At 58.9% G+C, this 16,587-nt stretch overlaps 1 protein-coding gene across 4 annotated transcripts; it reads right to left on the reverse strand.

The window, feature by feature from the left end:
• Window positions 1-28: 28 nt before the first annotated feature.
• Window positions 29-16,587, reverse strand: Fam131c (family with sequence similarity 131 member C). 4 transcript variants are annotated; one of them, XM_071617388.1, is made up of 8 exons: window positions 16,412-16,587; window positions 4,975-5,090; window positions 4,078-4,113; window positions 3,748-3,841; window positions 1,733-1,915; window positions 1,417-1,527; window positions 1,227-1,313; window positions 29-876 (listed from the first exon to the last, which is right to left on the reverse strand). In XM_071617388.1, exons 2-8 carry the CDS (start codon window positions 5,056-5,058, stop codon window positions 596-598), a joined length of 876 nt encoding a protein of 291 aa, XP_071473489.1. In that variant the 5' UTR covers window positions 5,059-5,090; window positions 16,412-16,587; the 3' UTR covers window positions 29-595. The 4 variants fall into 4 exon arrangements, with proteins under 4 accessions (XP_071473489.1, XP_071473491.1, XP_071473490.1 ...); XM_071617390.1 differs by lacking the exon at window positions 16,412-16,587 and adding an exon at window positions 16,149-16,405; XM_071617389.1 differs by lacking the exon at window positions 16,412-16,587 and adding an exon at window positions 6,857-8,857.

Consider the following 16,587-nt stretch of genomic DNA (forward strand, 5'->3'; position numbering starts at 1 on the left):
CAGGAGCAGAGACCAAGCCAAGCTCATCCAGGGTGAATCCACCACTTTAATGTCACCAGAGAACGTTGAGGGAGATGGGGCGGGGGCGGGGGGGACACCAAGGAAGCAGGCTCAGAGGGCAAGGAACAGACCCTCCGGAGACAGCGGAGGAGTGGGCGCTGAGCTACCAGTAGAGACCACCCCATCTTTGACAGGGGGAGATGCACAGAGGGAGTAGGGAGGAGCTGAGCCAGGCTCCAGGTGGGGTCCCAGGCTCCATATGGTCGTGTAGTTCCTCTCATGGTGGTCTCCCTGGGGCCAGCTGCCCTGGCATCTGCTGAGAGTCCTGGAGCTCACTGAGGGCAGAAGGCCTGCAGGGAAGGTGCCCACCTGACCAAGTTCAGAAGACAGAGGGAGACCATGGCTTCCACTGCTGGGCAGGTCCGCAGAGGCACAGAGTGGTCCACAGGAGTGCTGGCCTCATCCCTGCTGCACCTCCCGGGCCTGCCCTGAGGGTCAGGAGATGCCCAGCTCGGACCCCACGGTCCCGGCGATCCTGGGCTGCCCGCCAGGCAAGGTGGAGGTCTGAGCAGACGCTGGAGCAGAGGGGTCAGCCTCAGTTGTAGAACACCTCGTCCTCCTCAGAGAGGGAGCCGCTGTTCACCGAGGGCAGGGAGCCCTGCAGGTGGGCCCCGCCCTCGGGCCCCAGGCACCCCAAGAGCTGCTGTTGACACTGCTGTTCAGAGCTGGGGGACGGTGGACTGGCAGCTGTGACGGGGGGCTCTTGGGGCGAGGGGCAGCCATCCGTGGAGAGGCCGGGGGAAGAGAAGGCCAGAAGACTGTCGTCCTGCGAGGGAACGCTCAGAAGGCTGTCCTGCAGGTAGATGCTCTCCAGGTCTGGAAAACCAAACGGGTGTGGGGCGGCTGAGGCCTGCGTCCCCTGCTTGCTGGGACAACCAGTGCTCCCCTCCGGGTCAGAGGGAGGATCAGATGAGGTGACTTAATGCAGGACCCAGGTTCGCTGACCCCCTCCCTAGTCGCTCGAAGTTCTAGAAAGGTGTTTGGGGGTGCCTGGGGGTCGGCTCCAGATCCTGGCTCGGACACTCCCAGCTGTGACCCTCGGGTGAGCCTCTGGACCTCGTAGCGCCTCGGTCTCCTTATTCTGGGGTGGGGACAATGGGATTTGCTCCCCAGGGCTGCGGTGGAGACTAAGGAAGTGCCTAGTGTGGCAGACGCCTGATTCTTACATCGCAGTGGCTGTCCCTCTGCTCGGGGCACGCCGTGGCCAATGCAGAGCGAGGACCCCCTGTCCCATTCTATAGCACAAACCGAGGCTGAGGGGAGGAAGGGGAGGCCACGCACGTTGCAGCTGGTGCCAGGGCAGGGGACGGCCTGTGCTCTGCTCCTCCCTCCCCACCCGGCCCCCGCGGGCTGTACCCTGGAGCTGGACAGCGTCCTGGGGGCTGCTGTCGGGGTGCAGCTCCTCATCGTCCAGCGAAGACCAGGCGCTCAGAGTGGCCTCGGTGATGGCAAACTGCTCAGCAACGCCTGGGGGACAGTGAGGCCGGCTCACTGGGGGCGCAGGCGGGGTGGGCAGGTCCTCCCAGCCAGAGCGGGCCTATGAGCTGGCCAGCCGTGCCCAGGGGACCAAGGACGCCCACTTCATGCCCTGCCCACCCCAGGCCTCTACTTTCCCTGCCCAGACAGTGGCCACCTGGTGGTGACCTCTGTCTCCTCCCTGCCCCCTGCTGACCTGCAGCAAATCGAGCCTCTCGCAGCTCATCCGGGAGGCAGCAGTAATGCTCGTCCTCAGCTGGGGACAGCTCCCAGCCCGACTGCTGGGCACTCCAGCCCTTCCACTCGATGAGGTGGGCCACGCGGCCCCGTGCCATGGCCGTGGGCTTGGTGATGTGGTCCTTGATGCTCTGCACCACCCCTGGGTCATTGAGGGCAATCAATGGCTGTCCCACAAGGCCCAGCTCCGGACTCCCAATACCCTCGGCCCACCCCAGGGTCTGGACCCCACAGCCACACATCCCCCGAGCCCGATGCCAGACAGAACCCAGTGGCTGCACCTGTGCCTTCCCCATGCCCAGCCCATGCCTCACTCACTGCCCCATGCCTGCCCTGTGCCCTCCCAAGCTGGGCCCCACCTCACATGACCCCACCCACTCACATGCCTGCCCCCCAATGTCCTCCTCCCAGTGAACATGTGGGCCACTGAGCGCTTCTTTCTTAGGTGGCCACCACCTCACTTCCTTTCTTACCCAGGGTCCCCCCGCCCCGCCCACCCAGGGACAGTTCCTGGGAGCATTCTGCTCTCAGCTCTGCTGACAGTGAGGCCTGGGTGGTTGAGCAGGGAGGGCTTCCTGGAGGAATGGCCCGGAGTTTGGAGGCAGGTTGGGACCGGGCAGGTGGAGGCGAGGCTGGGGCTATTTCAGAGATGAGAGGCGGGAAGCGCCTGGTGTGATTCCAGCCCCACGGGGAGACCCGGGGATGACCGCAGGACTAGGACAGCAGGAGATGGGAGCCTCCAGGGGCCAGGCTGGGCCTAGAGAGCCAGGCTGAGGCTCAGGTGTCCTCACAGCAGCGGGGGCCGCAGCAGGAGAGGGACCGGTTGGCCCTGCTATTTAGGACCAGCTTCCTGATTGGAGGATCAGGATTCAAGGGTGAAGGCAAGGGCACCACGGGGGGTCACTGCAGGGACCCAGAAAAAGTAAAGGCCACTGGAATGGTGGGAGGAGGGGGTTCTCAGGCGTGGACGGAGGGGCAGGGCTGGCGGGGTGGCTCTGCGTCTCCGTGACCCGCGGCCGAGAACACAGACCTGGGGTTCACAGTGTTCCTGAAGCCACAGAGGTGGCCACAAAGCAAATGGGGACCTGGGGCGGCAGGAAAGGCCCAGGTGGGGCAGAGCGGGAGAGCTGAATCCCCAGGTGGCGGGGTGCTGGCAGTCAGGGGTTTGGAGGAGTGGGGTTCACAGGTACCAGGGGAAGCTGTTTCCAGGGAGCGTGGGCAGCAGCGTGCTCCGGGGAGCTGTGAGGGATCTCATGCAAGGGGGGCCTGAGGCGTGGGGGGCGCGAAGCTGGCTGACAGGTGGGCTGGCCCGGAAGGCTGGTCAGTGCCACCCGGAGCAGCGCAGCCCGCCCTCCCCAGGCTGCGTGCCCACCCCAGTGCCTCCGGTGCGCTGTCTTGGTTCACACCCGCTCCCTCTCTGGAGAGCCGCCGAGGCTTGGGGCTGCCCCACCTGAGAGGCCGCGAGGTGGCAGAGTCCTCCCAGGGCCACGCAGGACTGGCCAGTGGGGGACATACAGCCAGCCCCCTTGCCTCAAATGCTGCCAATTCTGAGGGGCACTTGGTGCTGCAAGCTCCCTGGGGGCTGGCAGGAGACTCCCAGGACCGCATCCAGGCTGAGCAGCCCCCGCAGCCCCGGCCGCCTCCCACACTCCTTCGGGCTGGAGGGTGACCCCTCAGCGCAGGATCCTGTTCCAGGCTCCGCTAGACGCAGGTGGCACAGAGGCAGGGAGACCACACCAGACAGACATCCCCCAAATCTGGGCCAACCTCGAGCATCTTCAGAAGCCAACAACTCAACCCCTGGCAGCAGGAACCCTCCGGTCACCCGGAGCCCAGCATGGAGCCCGGCGCTTGGAAAACAAGGAATCCAAAGGGCCGCCGTCCTCCAGCGGCAGTTCAGCTTTGCCTTCCCAAGTTCACGTACGAGGTGGAGCACACCAGCTCCAAGGGCAGGAGCAGGCGGCTGGAACCTACCCACAAGGGACGAGGTGGCCAGGGCCGCCACGCCGTAGTTGCCGGAGCAGGCCCTGGAGTCGGACAGGTAGCCGTTGGTAGTCTGGAAGCACCTCTGGAGGAAGCAGGGAGGAGTCAGCAGGAGGGCAGGCCGCCAGAGGGTGTCCCCACACCACCGCGTCATGCAGCCCACCCCAGGCCCTTGGGTGGTGGGCCGGGAGAGGGCAGGTACAGCCAGGGAGGTCCTATCCCCCCACCCAGGGCTGGCAGGATGTGGGCCTGGGCTGGGCACAGCAGGTGCAGACGGTGTCAGCTGTGGCTGGCTAAACTGGGGACAGCAAGTGCACTGACCTGCCAAGGATCCCAACAGAAATCCATCTGTTTGTCCTACAGCAAGAGGAGAAAGAGGGTCAGGCAGGGCCCAGCACACCCTGCCAGCAGATGGCCGAGCCCTGGCTCCCCAGGGGGGGTGTGGGTCGGCCTCTGGTGCTCCATGAGGTGGAGTCTGCACTCATGGATCATGCCCTGGTGTCACCTGGCAGCAGAGAGAGGAGGAGAGCCACAGTGGCACTGGGAGGAGAGGGGGCGGGTATAGGCCATAGATCAGACCCAGGTGTGGATCTCCACTTTGTCGTTTCTAGCCGGGTGTCTGAGGACTAGGGACCTGACCTTCAGAACCTCTGTTCTTCTGTGGAAGGTGGCAGTCTAAATTCACCCCCAAGGTTGTGGTGAAGCATAAGTGACATGACACTAAGTGCCCAGCACTGTGCTCTTCATGCAGTAGGTGCTCAAGAAAAAAAACAGCTGTGTCCACTGGGAGTTCAGGCCACAATCTGGGGGGCGGGGTGGAAACTATGCACCAGAACTGGGTTCCCTAACCACATCTTCCTCATCTACCTGCACTGAGAATTCCACTCTTGTATTCTTGAGAGGTGGTACAGGTTGTGAAGGGGTCACAGGCAGGTAGCGGCCCTGCTGTCTGCAAGGCTGAGTTAATCTGGGTGGGAGGACCTTAGGTTGTTTTTTCTAAAGAGGGCTGGCCCGGTCTCTGGATGCCCAGGTCAATCCAGACCCTCCCTGGGCTGAACAACAAACCTCAGGGGCAGGGGCCCAGTGCCACAGGAAGAAGCTGAGTTGGGCAGGGAAGGAAGGAGCTTGGAATGGTTTTCGCTCTCTGTGGGGATCTGTAGGGGGTCAGTCTAGGAGCCAGGGAGCAGGCAGATGGGGGGATGATGAGTGACCGCTTACCTTGCCAGTGACATGGTCTGGAACAATGGTGGGTGGGTGGCTGGAGGGCAGGTCTGGGTTCCCGGGCTCCGTGCCCTGGGGCATGGGGCAGTCTTTGTGGGCACTTGTGAACAGATCTGGAAATAAGAAGGAGACACTTAGAAAAGCACAGCCCTAGATAGAGCAATAAATCAGGCAGAAGCAAGAAATAAAGGGCATCTCAGTAGGAAAGGAGGAAGTCAAATTATCTCTGCTCGCAGATGGCATGATTTCATACAGAGAAAAATCTAAAAACTCTACCGAAAAAAAATTGATTGAAATGATAAACAAACTCAGTAAGGCTGCAGGATGCAAAATCCACACATAAAAATTAGTAGCTTTTTTATACACCAATAACAGAATTGCTGAGAAAGAAATCATCTCATTCACAGCAGCTGCAAAAATAATAAATAAAATACCCAAGAATAAATTTAAGCAAGAAGTGAATGATCTCTGCAATGGAAATTACAAGAAACTGGTGGAAAAACATCAAAGAGGACACACACAACAAGTGGAAAGACATCCCACGTTCATGGATTGAAAGCATTAATATGGTTAAAATGTCCATACTCCCCAAAGCAATCTACACATTCAATTCTATTAAAATACCAATAACATTCTTCACAGAAGTAGAAAAACCACTCCTAACGATGCCTATACTCATGTCCCAGCTCCAACTCCTCCTTTGGGCTCTGGTCTGAATTTCCAACCTTCTGAGGGATTTTCTGTCCTGCCTTTCCTCCCTCCACATCACCCAGTCATTGTGAAGTCCTCTGGGTTCTCTGGCCAGTGTGTTCCAGATTCATCCATCCTCATCCTCACTGTGGCTTCTGGGAAGACTCAGTCCTCCCTCCACCCAGAAGCACAGGGAAGTTACAGCCCAGGCCAGGCAGGTCACTGGGGTTGGGGACAATGTGGATGTCCTACCTGGTGTCTCTGGGTCCCTTCCTCCTCTGTGCCCCCTTGTCCCCATGCACTTTTCTCCCAGTGGGCACTTTCTCTGGCTCTCTGGGAAGGCTGCCCTTGGGCTAGTGGTGTTCTGAGAAAAGTGTTGCTAAGTGATTTTGTCGTCCTGTGGACACATTAGTGTACTTGCACCAACCTCAGTGGTGCAGCTACACACCCCCATAAGTGGTGTGGCCAACACTCTAGGTGCACACCTGCACGGTGTGTTAGTGTACCTAACGCTGTAAGCAACAGTGACACAGTGCCAAGTGTCCTCTACCTAAACATATCTAAGCACAGAAAAGGTGCGGCAAGAATACAGGGTAAAAGGTAAAAACTGTGCACCTGCGTTGCCACTCGCCATGGGTGGGGCTTGCAGGACGGGCAGCTGCCTGGAGTCAGGAAGTGCTCGTGAAGGTCAAGGATGCTACTGTGCACTACTGTGTAGCCTTTATGTCCCGAGCACACTTAGCCACTCAGGAGGAAGGAGGATGGCAAGTTCCAGACCAGCCTCAGCAAGTTAGTGAGACCCAGTCTCAAAATAAAACAATAAAAAAGGGCTTGGGATGAAGCTCTGTGGTAGAACCCTTGCCTAGCATGTGCACGACCCTGGGTTCAATCCCTAGCACTGCAAAATGTGTGTGTGTGTGTGTGTGTGTGTGTGTGTGGTTTTTATGTTCTTATTCTATAAGTTTTCTTCTATTTTAAAATTTATCATTGTAGTTTTAAAAACTTTTCTTAAAAACCAAGACACAAGGCTGGGGGAGCAACCCAGTGGTAGACTGTGTGTTTAGCATGCTTAGGTCCTGGGTTTTATCCCCAGCACTGTAATTACACAAAACAAGCCTAAGACACAAACATACACGTGAGCCCAGGGTCAGGATCATCTTATCCCACTAAGGGGTCCTCAGGGACTAACATGCAAAGAGCTGCCATCTTCTGGATGGACCAAAGGACCAGTTGACTCTCCTTTAACAAGCAGGCGTCTGCTGGGCTGGATGTGCAGGGAGACAGGGCTGCCCAGCTGAGCAGAGTCCTGGGTTCCATCCCCAGCACCATTTAAAAAAGAAGAAAAGAAAAAGTAGAGTACACTCTGAAACACGGATATGGGCTGGGGGTGGAGCTCAGCAGTAGAGGGCCAAGTCCTGGGCTCGATTCTCCCCCCAAAGATAAAAAGTTAGTCTAGTACATACGTAAGAGAGTGACAGCATCATTTATTATCATTATCAAGTATTATGTGCTGGGCTGGGGCTGTAGCTCAGTGGTAGAGCACTCCCCTCACATGCTTGAGGCACTGGGTTGGATCCTTGGCACCACATAAAAATAAATCAATAAAATACAGATATTGTGTCCATCTATAACTCAAAAAAAAAGAAGAAGAAGTATTATGTGCTACACATAGTTATTGTATTGCTACTATGTATCCGTTAGTTCACACGCCCACTCACACAGGGGCAATGCGTTGGGCCAAGATGGATGATGTTCTGATATCACAAGGTGATAGGAATTTTTCAGCTTTGTTATCATCTTCTGGGACCACCAATATATATGCCATCTGTCTTTGATCCAAAGATCTTGCTGCAGCACATGACAACTCCTGTGTGGCCTCAGCCATTGACTATCAGTGGCAGGACCCCAGCTCCTTCCTCTGGGATGGGAAATTCCACTTTACTGACTCTCCAGCGCCCCCTGCAGGACGGCCGGACACCACGCCCTCCTGCTCCCGCCCTTCATATATCAGGGGCACCCAAATTCTCACGTCCGGGTCACCTTCTGAGGAATTGCCCCAAACATCTGTCAACCCAACCTTCCTTTCGCTACTGATGGGACTACCCCGTGACTTTACCTCCCTGGTTTCTGCTTCCTTATCTGTAAAGTGGGCAGTCGAGGGAGCCTGTTCTTGTCCTTCAGGAACTGTCTATTAGCATCCCAAACTGGACACAGAGAGGCCCTGGGGACCCCGTGTTTTGAGGACAGCCTCCCTCTGAGGGGCCAGCAGACTCTGCTGCCCCAGCCACTCACCCCTCCTCCAAACCTGACTGCCCATTTCACCCACGTACCAGAAGAGGGGGTCCCAGACAATCACTCAGAAATGTGAGATGCCTGCAGAGGAGACCCCCCACTAGATGTCTGACCACCAGAGGCTGGGGCAGGGCAGGCAGGGGAGCAGCCAGAGGCCCTCCCTCCCCAGCATGGCCAGGACTGGGAGTTTTTCAAGGGTCAGGAGACAACAAGGAAGATACCATGTCTGGGTCTCGCTGGAATCCCCTAAGGGGGCTGCTTGCAGTGCAGGGGACCCCAGGCCAAGAGACTAGAGGCTGGAGACTAGGAGGATGGGGGAGTTGGTGGGAATGAAGGAGGTCTAACCAGAGCAGATCTGTTACGACAGGGCCCTGTGGAGAGGAAGTCCCTGCTTCCAATGTCTCCTGAAGAAATCACCCATGCAACCTGGAGGACCCTGTCCCACCTCGTCTCCCACTGCCCTCCCTTCTCCACTCTGGCCACGCTGACCATTCTGCTGACGATCCTGCATTTTCCTGAGACAGGCCCAGCACGCTGCTGCCTCAGGGCCTTTGCACTGGCTCTTCCCTCCCTCCATCTGGAACTCTCCTCCCAGATGATCGCAGGTTCACTCTCTTGTTCCATCTGGGTCTTTGCTCAAAAGCTGTGACCTCAGTAATATCCCCCGCCAAAACCATCTTATTGGACACGACACCTGCCCTTCCATCCCTTCAGCCTGTCTTGCTCCTCTGGACTCTGTCCATCTCATTCACCATGACAGCCTCAGCACCTGCCATAGGGCCCGGCATACAACAGGTACTCAATAAATATCTACTTCCAGGAGGAAGGCAGGAATATTTGGATGCCTGCCACGCAGGGCCTCGACAGCCAGCCAGCGTTCCTCAAGAGAGACCACTAGAGCCCCGGTCAACCCAGACGTCCTGGTCTCCAATCCCTCGGGCCAGACCCCAGCGTGTTAGTGGAGGAAGGGATCCCAGAGGAGAGAGTGTGGCCGGCCCTGGCGGTGGGGGGGGGGGGCGGTGGAGGTGAGCACAGAAGTGACACCTGCTTTCACCCATGCTGCACTGGTTTAGTACGCAGAGGGGACTAGCGGGTGCCGAGACCAGCCCAGGGCTGTGAAGGGCCACCAAGAGGCTGGGGAGAGGCCGGAGAGAGGCCGGCAGGGGCTGGGGCTCGGAAAAGGGAAGGTAGGGTAGGGTCATGGCTAACTGCCTCCACTTCCCATGACTGAGGCATAAGGAGGTCAAGGCAGGGAGGATACACAGGATCCTGTGGGCTGAGCCATGTGCCTGCTCACTGCAGCACCCAGCTCAGCTTGCTCTTTGTCCCCAGTCCTGACTGTGTGACCCTGAGCTAGATGGGCTTCAGAGTCTCCATCTCTACAAAGATAATGTTCTGGAGGGCAGGCAGGCATCCTTCAGTAGGTCATGCACGTCACTGATTTTATATATATATATATATATATATATATATATAATATTTTTTTTCCAGTCCCGGGGATTGGACCCAGGGATGATCTGCCACTGAGCAACATCCCCAGCCCTTTTTAATTTTTTTTTAAATATTTTTATTTTGAGACATTGTTGCTAAATTGTCCAGGCTGACCTTGAACTTACGATCCTCCTGCCTCAGCCTCCCGAGCTGCGGGGATTACAGGATTACAGCCACCGCGCCCAGAAAACTAGGTCTATTTTTAAAACAAATACAGCAGAATTGAATAGAGCAGAGATTAACAGAGCCAAGGGCAGAGATGGCTTAAGTCTTATTTCTTGAAGTTTTTGTTTGAATCACACGGATACGTGTATGTGTCTGCACACTCATGTAGCGAGAATTTTCATGGTGGGCACCCTGGGTCAAAATGCAAAATACAGCTGGGTGTGGTGGCACATGCCTATAATCCCAGCAATTTGGGAGGCTGAGGCAGGAGGATTGAGAGTTCAAAGCCAGCCTCAGGAGATCAGCAAGGCACTCAGCAACTCAGTGAGACCCTGTCTCTAAATAAAATACAAAAAAGGGCTGGGATGTGGTTTAGTGGCTGAGCCCCCCTGGGTTCAATCCCTGGTACAAAAAAAAAAAAAAGCAAAATAGTTATTCTGATGAGTCAGAAGTCTGAAATCAGCCACATGTAAGGGTGCAGAGACGCTGCGTGTTATTGCAAGTTGGGGTTCTGCCAGGCTGTGGTCAGGGTGGCCCCAGCTACGGGCTGTCCCTGGGAACTTCGAGAGTGCTGGGATATGTCTAGGGCCCCTGGCTGTCCCCTGAAGCTGTCCGTAAGTCCTCTAGCTGCGGAGCAGGGGTGCAGCTGGCGGAGAGGGGAGCCAGCTCAGAGCAGGTTGGGGGTGATGCTGGGCCTGGCAGAAACATGACTCGAACAAGGTCATGCCTGTGCCATGGTTGGTGGTGGCCTTGGGATTCCGGCTCCCAGCTCCCCAGCCTGCCTGCCCCCACCTCAGCTGGGGGGCAGGTGCCTCTGCAAAAGTCACTTTCTCCCCCAGAGGACTTTGGCCCGTGATGTCACGGCTGGTTGCCATGGAGACGTCAGGTAATGAAGCAGCCTAGGGTGAAATCACAGGCTGCTCTTAGCCCAGCTGGGACCGGGCCACGTCACCGCCACTAGCAACTGGAAAAACACAGAGTTTCATGTGGGGTGGGGGCTGGGGCAGCCCGAGGGACGCTGGCTCCTGCTTTTGTGACTACCTCCCTTCCCCAGGGAGCTCTGGGGGTCATCCAGGTCTGAGGCCCCGTTAGGATCTGCTTCCTCCCACACCTCCCCCCACCACAGGAATGAGAGGCCTCTGGTTGCCTCAGCAACATGGAGGGCCATCTTGATCCTTCAAGGAGAGCCCCCTCATCCAGATGCCTCCTCCATCCCTCTGTCCTCAACCAGAGCTTCCCCTCGACTTAGCCAGGATGCTTCCGGCCTTCCTACTTGGGGTCCTCTATCAGATTTCCAGTCTCACCACCTGGACAGTTCATCCTGATGTTTAACCTAAACCCCTCTTGCTGCAATGCTCCGGTACTGGCCTTCTCTGCTTGTTCCCTGGGGGAGTTTGCAGCACAGCCCCAACCCCTCGGGCATCTTCCTCAGAGTCACCCAGTGCCCGCAGCTGGTCTCTGGGGCTCTGCGTCCCAGCCTATTAGTCACCTTGGTTGCCATCTGCTCCCAGAGTCTCCCAGGGCTCTGCACTCGGGAGGGCACAGGGTGCCATGCTCAGCCCTGCTCTTTCCCAGAAGCCCAGCGAGGGCTCGAACAGCAACCTGGGCCCAAAGCCACGCTGCCACTCCCCAGCCTGCCACCGGCCCTCCTCCAGGCTCCTCAGGGCACCTGTGGCCAAATGCACTAGGCCACGCCTCCAGCCCCCCCCCCCCCCCCCGCGGGCGCGTGCCACCAGCTGTGACGGGCAGCTCTGTCCTCAGCTCTGGGAGAAGGGGGGCAGAGGCACTGCTCTCAGGGGCTGCCCGCTCTCCCTGCCAGCCCCTGGGCTGGGCACATGCTGCCCCCGGGCACCTGGGCTTCTCATCTGTGGGACGAGACGTGGGCCCAGGGGCTGCGGCCGAGCCCCTGCTGCGGCAAGCGCTCTCTCGAGGCAGCTGCCCCATCCCTGTCCCTCGGTTTCTCCTGGACCATGAGCCACTTGTCTAGTCCTACCCCAGGGTGGAACTTGCCCCGGGGTCCCTGGCCTCTGCCTGGTGAGTCACCGCCTGCCCAGGGAGCAGGTCGCGGAGCTTAGCAGATGCTGGGTCTCAAGTGGACTGAGTGTCCTCTGCTCCCTGGGACATTTGTTTACCAGTCACCTGAGCCATGACGACAGCTCAGCTCCGAGACACTCAGGGGGGTCCCTCTCCACTTCCTACCAAGGACTCGCATACGCCCGGCTCCTTCCCACTTTCCCTACCAGCTGGCACCAGCCTCGGGGACGCCCTGCTCCAGCCTCACCTCCTCCGGGCAGCTGGGCCTCCTGTATCAGGTGCCTCCCTCACGGGCAGCCCTAAAGGGCCAGGTCTGGCAGCGGGTCACTGTGGATCACATGCCGACTGCGCCAAGTGCTGTCCTAGGCCTTCCCCTGTCACCTCTCATTGAATCTTCACAACTATGCTACAAAGCAGGCACCACCATGCCCACTGCACAGATGGGGAAACTGAGGCTCGGAGAAGCCTTAATGCAAGTTCACCAGATGGCAAGTGGCAGAGCTGGGCTCAAACCTAGGCCAGTCTGAAACTCCAAAGCACATTCTCCAGCCACTAAGCAGGGCTGATCTCCAGGGAGTGGCCTCACGCCACTGTGTGTGTGTGTGAGTGTGTGTGAGTGTGTGTGCGTGTGTGAGAGTGTGAGTGTGTGAGTGTGTGTGTGTGTCCTGCCTCCCCCATTTCACTACTCCAAAGCCAAGGCTCTATCTCGCTTCTCACTCTGAGCACCTAAAGGGCAAGGTCCCCTCTGCCTTCTCCTCACTCTCCCCACGGTGCCCAGTACCAGGCTGCTCACCAGCAATGCCACGACCTTCCGGACAGGGACTGGGGACTGTGGGTATTGTAGGTGGCTCTGCCTGGCCCCCTTAGAGCCTGTGCTTCCGTTTAGACGGAATGGATGTCTGACCTTCCAGAAGAAAATCCTCATTCTCCCATTTCTGCTCTTGCAGCCTCTTGGTGCCCAGTGTACTGGTGACCTCCAGGGTGGGGCCAGAAGGCTGACCAGTTGGTGTGGGGGAGAGGACAGGGACAGGAGGGATAAGGTTACTGGGCCAAGGGCACGGGATGGGCAGTTTGATAATGGCAGTGGTGGCAGAGCCCCAGCCAAATGTGAGCCATTTGAGTTATTCCAGAAGGTTGGTTTTAAGCGTTGGTTTTAAGCACCGAGTACCTGTCTATGGGGGGACACAAGAAAGCAAAAAGCAGGGGCTCCCCACTCAGCTCCCAGCCCCTCACAGCCTGGGTTCCAATCGGTCTCTCCATGCCCTGGCTGGGTGACCCGAGGTAAGGCTCTGCACGTCTCTGAGCCCCACTTCCCCCTCCCAGGGTTGAAGGAGAACTAACTAGGTCAGGAGAGCAAAGGCTCAGCGCGGCTCAGGAGACACTCCCAACAAACGATAGCTTAAAAATAGGTAACGAACACAAAGAAGCTCCTGGAAACTGCGTTTGTTGCCTTAAACTGGACCCAATCACTTCTGCCCTGTCCTTAGGGCCAGCCCTGCTCCTTCCCACAGAGGAAGGCCAGAGCTCTGCCTCTACGGCTCCCCAGTCCACCCGGGAAGGTCTGGGCTAGCTGTGCGCACAGAGCTGCTCAGACAAATTAAAAATGGGCGTAACAGCTAATACTCCTGAGTGCCGACCACGTGGCAGGTCCTGGCAATGGTGTTTTACATGAATTAAGCCACTCCCTGCCCCCAGCAATCCATAACTACGACACTGCTGCATTTCCATTTTAGAGATGAGAACACTGAGGTGCACACACACTGGCTGGGATCACAGAGCTAGGGAGTGGCAGGGACTCCAGCCTAGCAGGTTGGGAGGCAGAAGCCACCAGCTGCACAGCATGGCTCTCTCAGGTGGGGCCTGGCCTGAGTAGCGCCAATTGTGTGAGGAAGCCAAACTCGCTGTGGCCATCAGTACAAGGTTCATGGTCCCTGGCCTCCACTTGAGGCTATGCTTCTGACCTTGGCACTTAGAAGATGTTCTTAGCAACTGGTGCAGTGTGGAGACCCGATGCGGGGGCTCAGGCTCACAGCCAGCAGCTCAAGGGGAATAGGACAGGTGCCAGCAAGGAGCCGAGGGACAGCTGGGCAATGCCAAGACTCAGGACCCCGAGGCTCTGGAGTCAGAGTGCCAGGGAGCTGGCTTTGCTGTTTCCTGGCTTCCTGGCCCTAGGCAAGTCATTCAACCGCCTTCTGCCTCAGTTTTCCTATTTATAAAATGGGGACTATGGTAGTATATAACCCAGGTTAGCTGTTTGTCCCTAAAATTTTCAGACTAGTACCTGGTTAGCTGTAAGCACCCAATTAGTGACAATTGGAGGGGGTGGCCTCCATTCAGTGGCTTTGGAACACTGGTCACCCTCTGTCTCTCTAGTTCCCCTCCTCTATCCAACTTGCCTGGGTATGTGTCAAAACTCTTAAGTGGCTCATTCCCTCAGGAGAGGGACAAGGTTGGAATATACAACTAGATGGGGGGTGGCACTCAGGAAATCCGTGATGCAAAAGGGAGGGTGCAGAAGGTCACTTCAGCCAGTGTGACCTCACACAACCCTGGCAGAGGGTGCTGTGGGGGGAGCACCAGGTGCAGGTCAGGGGACTCAGGCCTCAGCCTCAGCCTGACCTTGACGGGCATCTCTTCCTCCCTGGCTCTGCTCAGTGGGTCCTCGGCGCACAGATGAGTTCATCTGTGGCTGGGTGTCCATGGCACTCGGCACGAGATGGCCGAGTCGTGGAGAACAAACACAGTCGCTGAGGAAATACCCTAATCTCCACCACCCAAGCTGGTCCCACTGGAGATGGTCAGATCCCGTGGGGACGTCTGGGACGCTAAGAGCTGTGACTCCTAGAGAACCTTCAACTCTGCTCTGATGGTTGCTTTTCCTCCCTCCTGGCCGCTGGCCCCACAGAACAGGTGCTGTGCTGGGTCCCTCGATGGGGTTCCCTACAGCGCCTGGCACGGTGTAGGTGGTATCAGCCTGGTGAAGGGCGATCGAGCCCCACACAGTCAGCTGCTCCTTCCTCTCCCCCACTTGTGATCCCACCTTCCAGAGACGTCCTGAGTCACTTTCCTGAATGTCCCATGAACTAGTGAGCAGAGCCCCTCAGAGTCTGGAGGGTGGAGAAGGGATACTGTGCTTCTTCCTCAGCCTCCCCCAGATGTTGAGGGCCCCTCCAGGGCCTGCTTAGCTCCTCCCGAAGCACCTGAAGAAGCTACTGGGGTGACAGGTGGGGTGGTAGCCCCGGAACAACTTGTGATTGGGGTCAGACAAAGTGGCCTCAGCCTGTAGAGCTTGAGACAAGGCCAAAGACACCCCCACTCCCAGCCCTGCCCCTGGTCCCACTGTGGGGTGAAGGGTCTGGGGGTCAGGGAGCTCCACCTGGTCCCTTTTCCTGCAATCTTGCTCAGCAGCTTGTTGGGAAAGGAGGCTCCCAAGCCCACCCTGCCCCCTTAGCCTCTATGCATGACTCTAACCCTCAAGGACAGGCGGCCCCCAGATGAGGGCAGGTCACTGTGGATCCCTGGCACCACTCTGGGGAGAGCTGGGGTGTCACGGCAGAGACCAGAGAAAGGCCCAGCGGTTACTAGGAATATCAATTGCCCTCTGTTCCTGTCCCCTGACCAAGGAAGGGGGCAGGAACCAGGAGTTAGGGATGCGGGTGGGGGAGGGACCTCCTTTATAACCTGTTCCTCACCATTAACCCTTCCTGCCAATGGGTTCAGGGACAGGGGCCCGAGGAGGGGAGGAAGGAGCTGGGGTGGGGTGGGCTAAGAAGGCCTGGGTCTGGGGACAGGGAGGGGGTCTGCTAGTTCTCCTGGTGCCCCGAAATCTCTAAAGAGGAGTCAGAAGCCTGCCTCCCCTCCCAGGCAGCGGCAGGGGGTGTGTGGCTGCTGGGAGGAAAGCGTGGCTGGGGACCCTGCTTCTCACCACCTGCCAGGTGAGAAGCGGGGCCGGGATGCAGTGACCTCCTCGCGCTCTCTCCGCACCGTCCCCACCCCTCCCAAATCCTGTCCCCTATGGGCACCGCGTCCGCTGGGGGTGCGGCTGGTCCGTGAAGGGCGGGCCCCGTCCCAGGTTCCTCCGAGTGGCCCAGGCTCCGCGCGGGTCCCCACTCCCACCACCCCCGGCCGCCGCCCCTCACCTCGCGACACGCAGGAGCCCATCACGGGGCCTCGGGGCCGGGCCGCTGCGCCTCGGGTGCGTCGGGCCGCGGGGCGCTCATGTCTCCGCGGCCGGGGGTGCGCGGCGCTGGCGCGGGGCGGGGGCCGGGGCACGGCGGGCGGGTGACAGGGGCGCGGGCTCCGCGAGGCTCGGCCTCCGCTCCCGCCGGGTCGTCCCCGCTGCTGCCGCCGCCGCTGCGTCCCGCTCGCCTCGCGCCGCCGCCTCCCGCGCCGCGCCCGCTGTCGCCAGGGCCCGGCGACACCGCGGGGCGCGGGGCGGGGGCCGGAGCGCGGGGCCCGGGAGGCGGGGGCGGCGCGGGGGCCCCGCCCCCACCGCGCACCTGCAGCCGCTGCCGCCCGCGCTGGGGACCGGGTCCGCGGGCCGCCGAGCGGGGACCTCTGGCCCTCGGCCTGCCGCACCGCCCGGTGTCCGCAGCTGAAGGTCAGGGGAGGGGCGCGGGGCAGGGAGGCTTCCGGAGCGAGGGCTCCAAGTCAACAACACTCATTTAACGACAATGACCAGGCTCCCGGAGCTGCGCCCAGGAACGCTTTCCATTCCTGGCGTCTCGCGGAGTCAGACCCCAGGCTCACAGAAGTCACGTGCCTCGCCCGAGCCCCTAGCTTCGAGGACCTGCGCCTCTTCACCCCAACTCCTCATCTGGGGGTCGCGGGGCCGGGATGGGGGTGCAGAGGGCAGGGAGAGGGCACTGGTGGCCTCGCGGCTGGACAAGGACTCTGGCTGAAGAAGGCTGGGCCGCCTCTCCCGGCTTATCTAGGGCA

The sequence above is a fragment of the Marmota flaviventris genome, chromosome 10, assembly GCF_047511675.1.
Source record: "Marmota flaviventris isolate mMarFla1 chromosome 10, mMarFla1.hap1, whole genome shotgun sequence".
NCBI lineage: Eukaryota > Metazoa > Chordata > Mammalia > Rodentia > Sciuridae > Marmota > Marmota flaviventris.

What these genes read in the sequence shown, in the direction of transcription:
- Fam131c (XM_071617388.1), bottom strand. Translation starts at nt 5,058, where the DNA reads ATGCCCCAGGGCACGGAGCCCGGGAACCCAGACCTGCCCTCCAGCCAC. An exon ending in TCTGTTGGGATCCTTGGCAG is followed by an intron (nt 3,842 to 4,077) that starts GTCAGTGCACTT and finishes TGCTTCCTCCAG; the next exon opens with AGGTGCTTCCAGACTACCAA. An exon ending in AGAGGGACAGCCACTGCGAT is followed by an intron (nt 877 to 1,226) that starts GTAAGAATCAGG and finishes TTGGTTTTCCAG; the next exon opens with ACCTGGAGAGCATCTACCTG.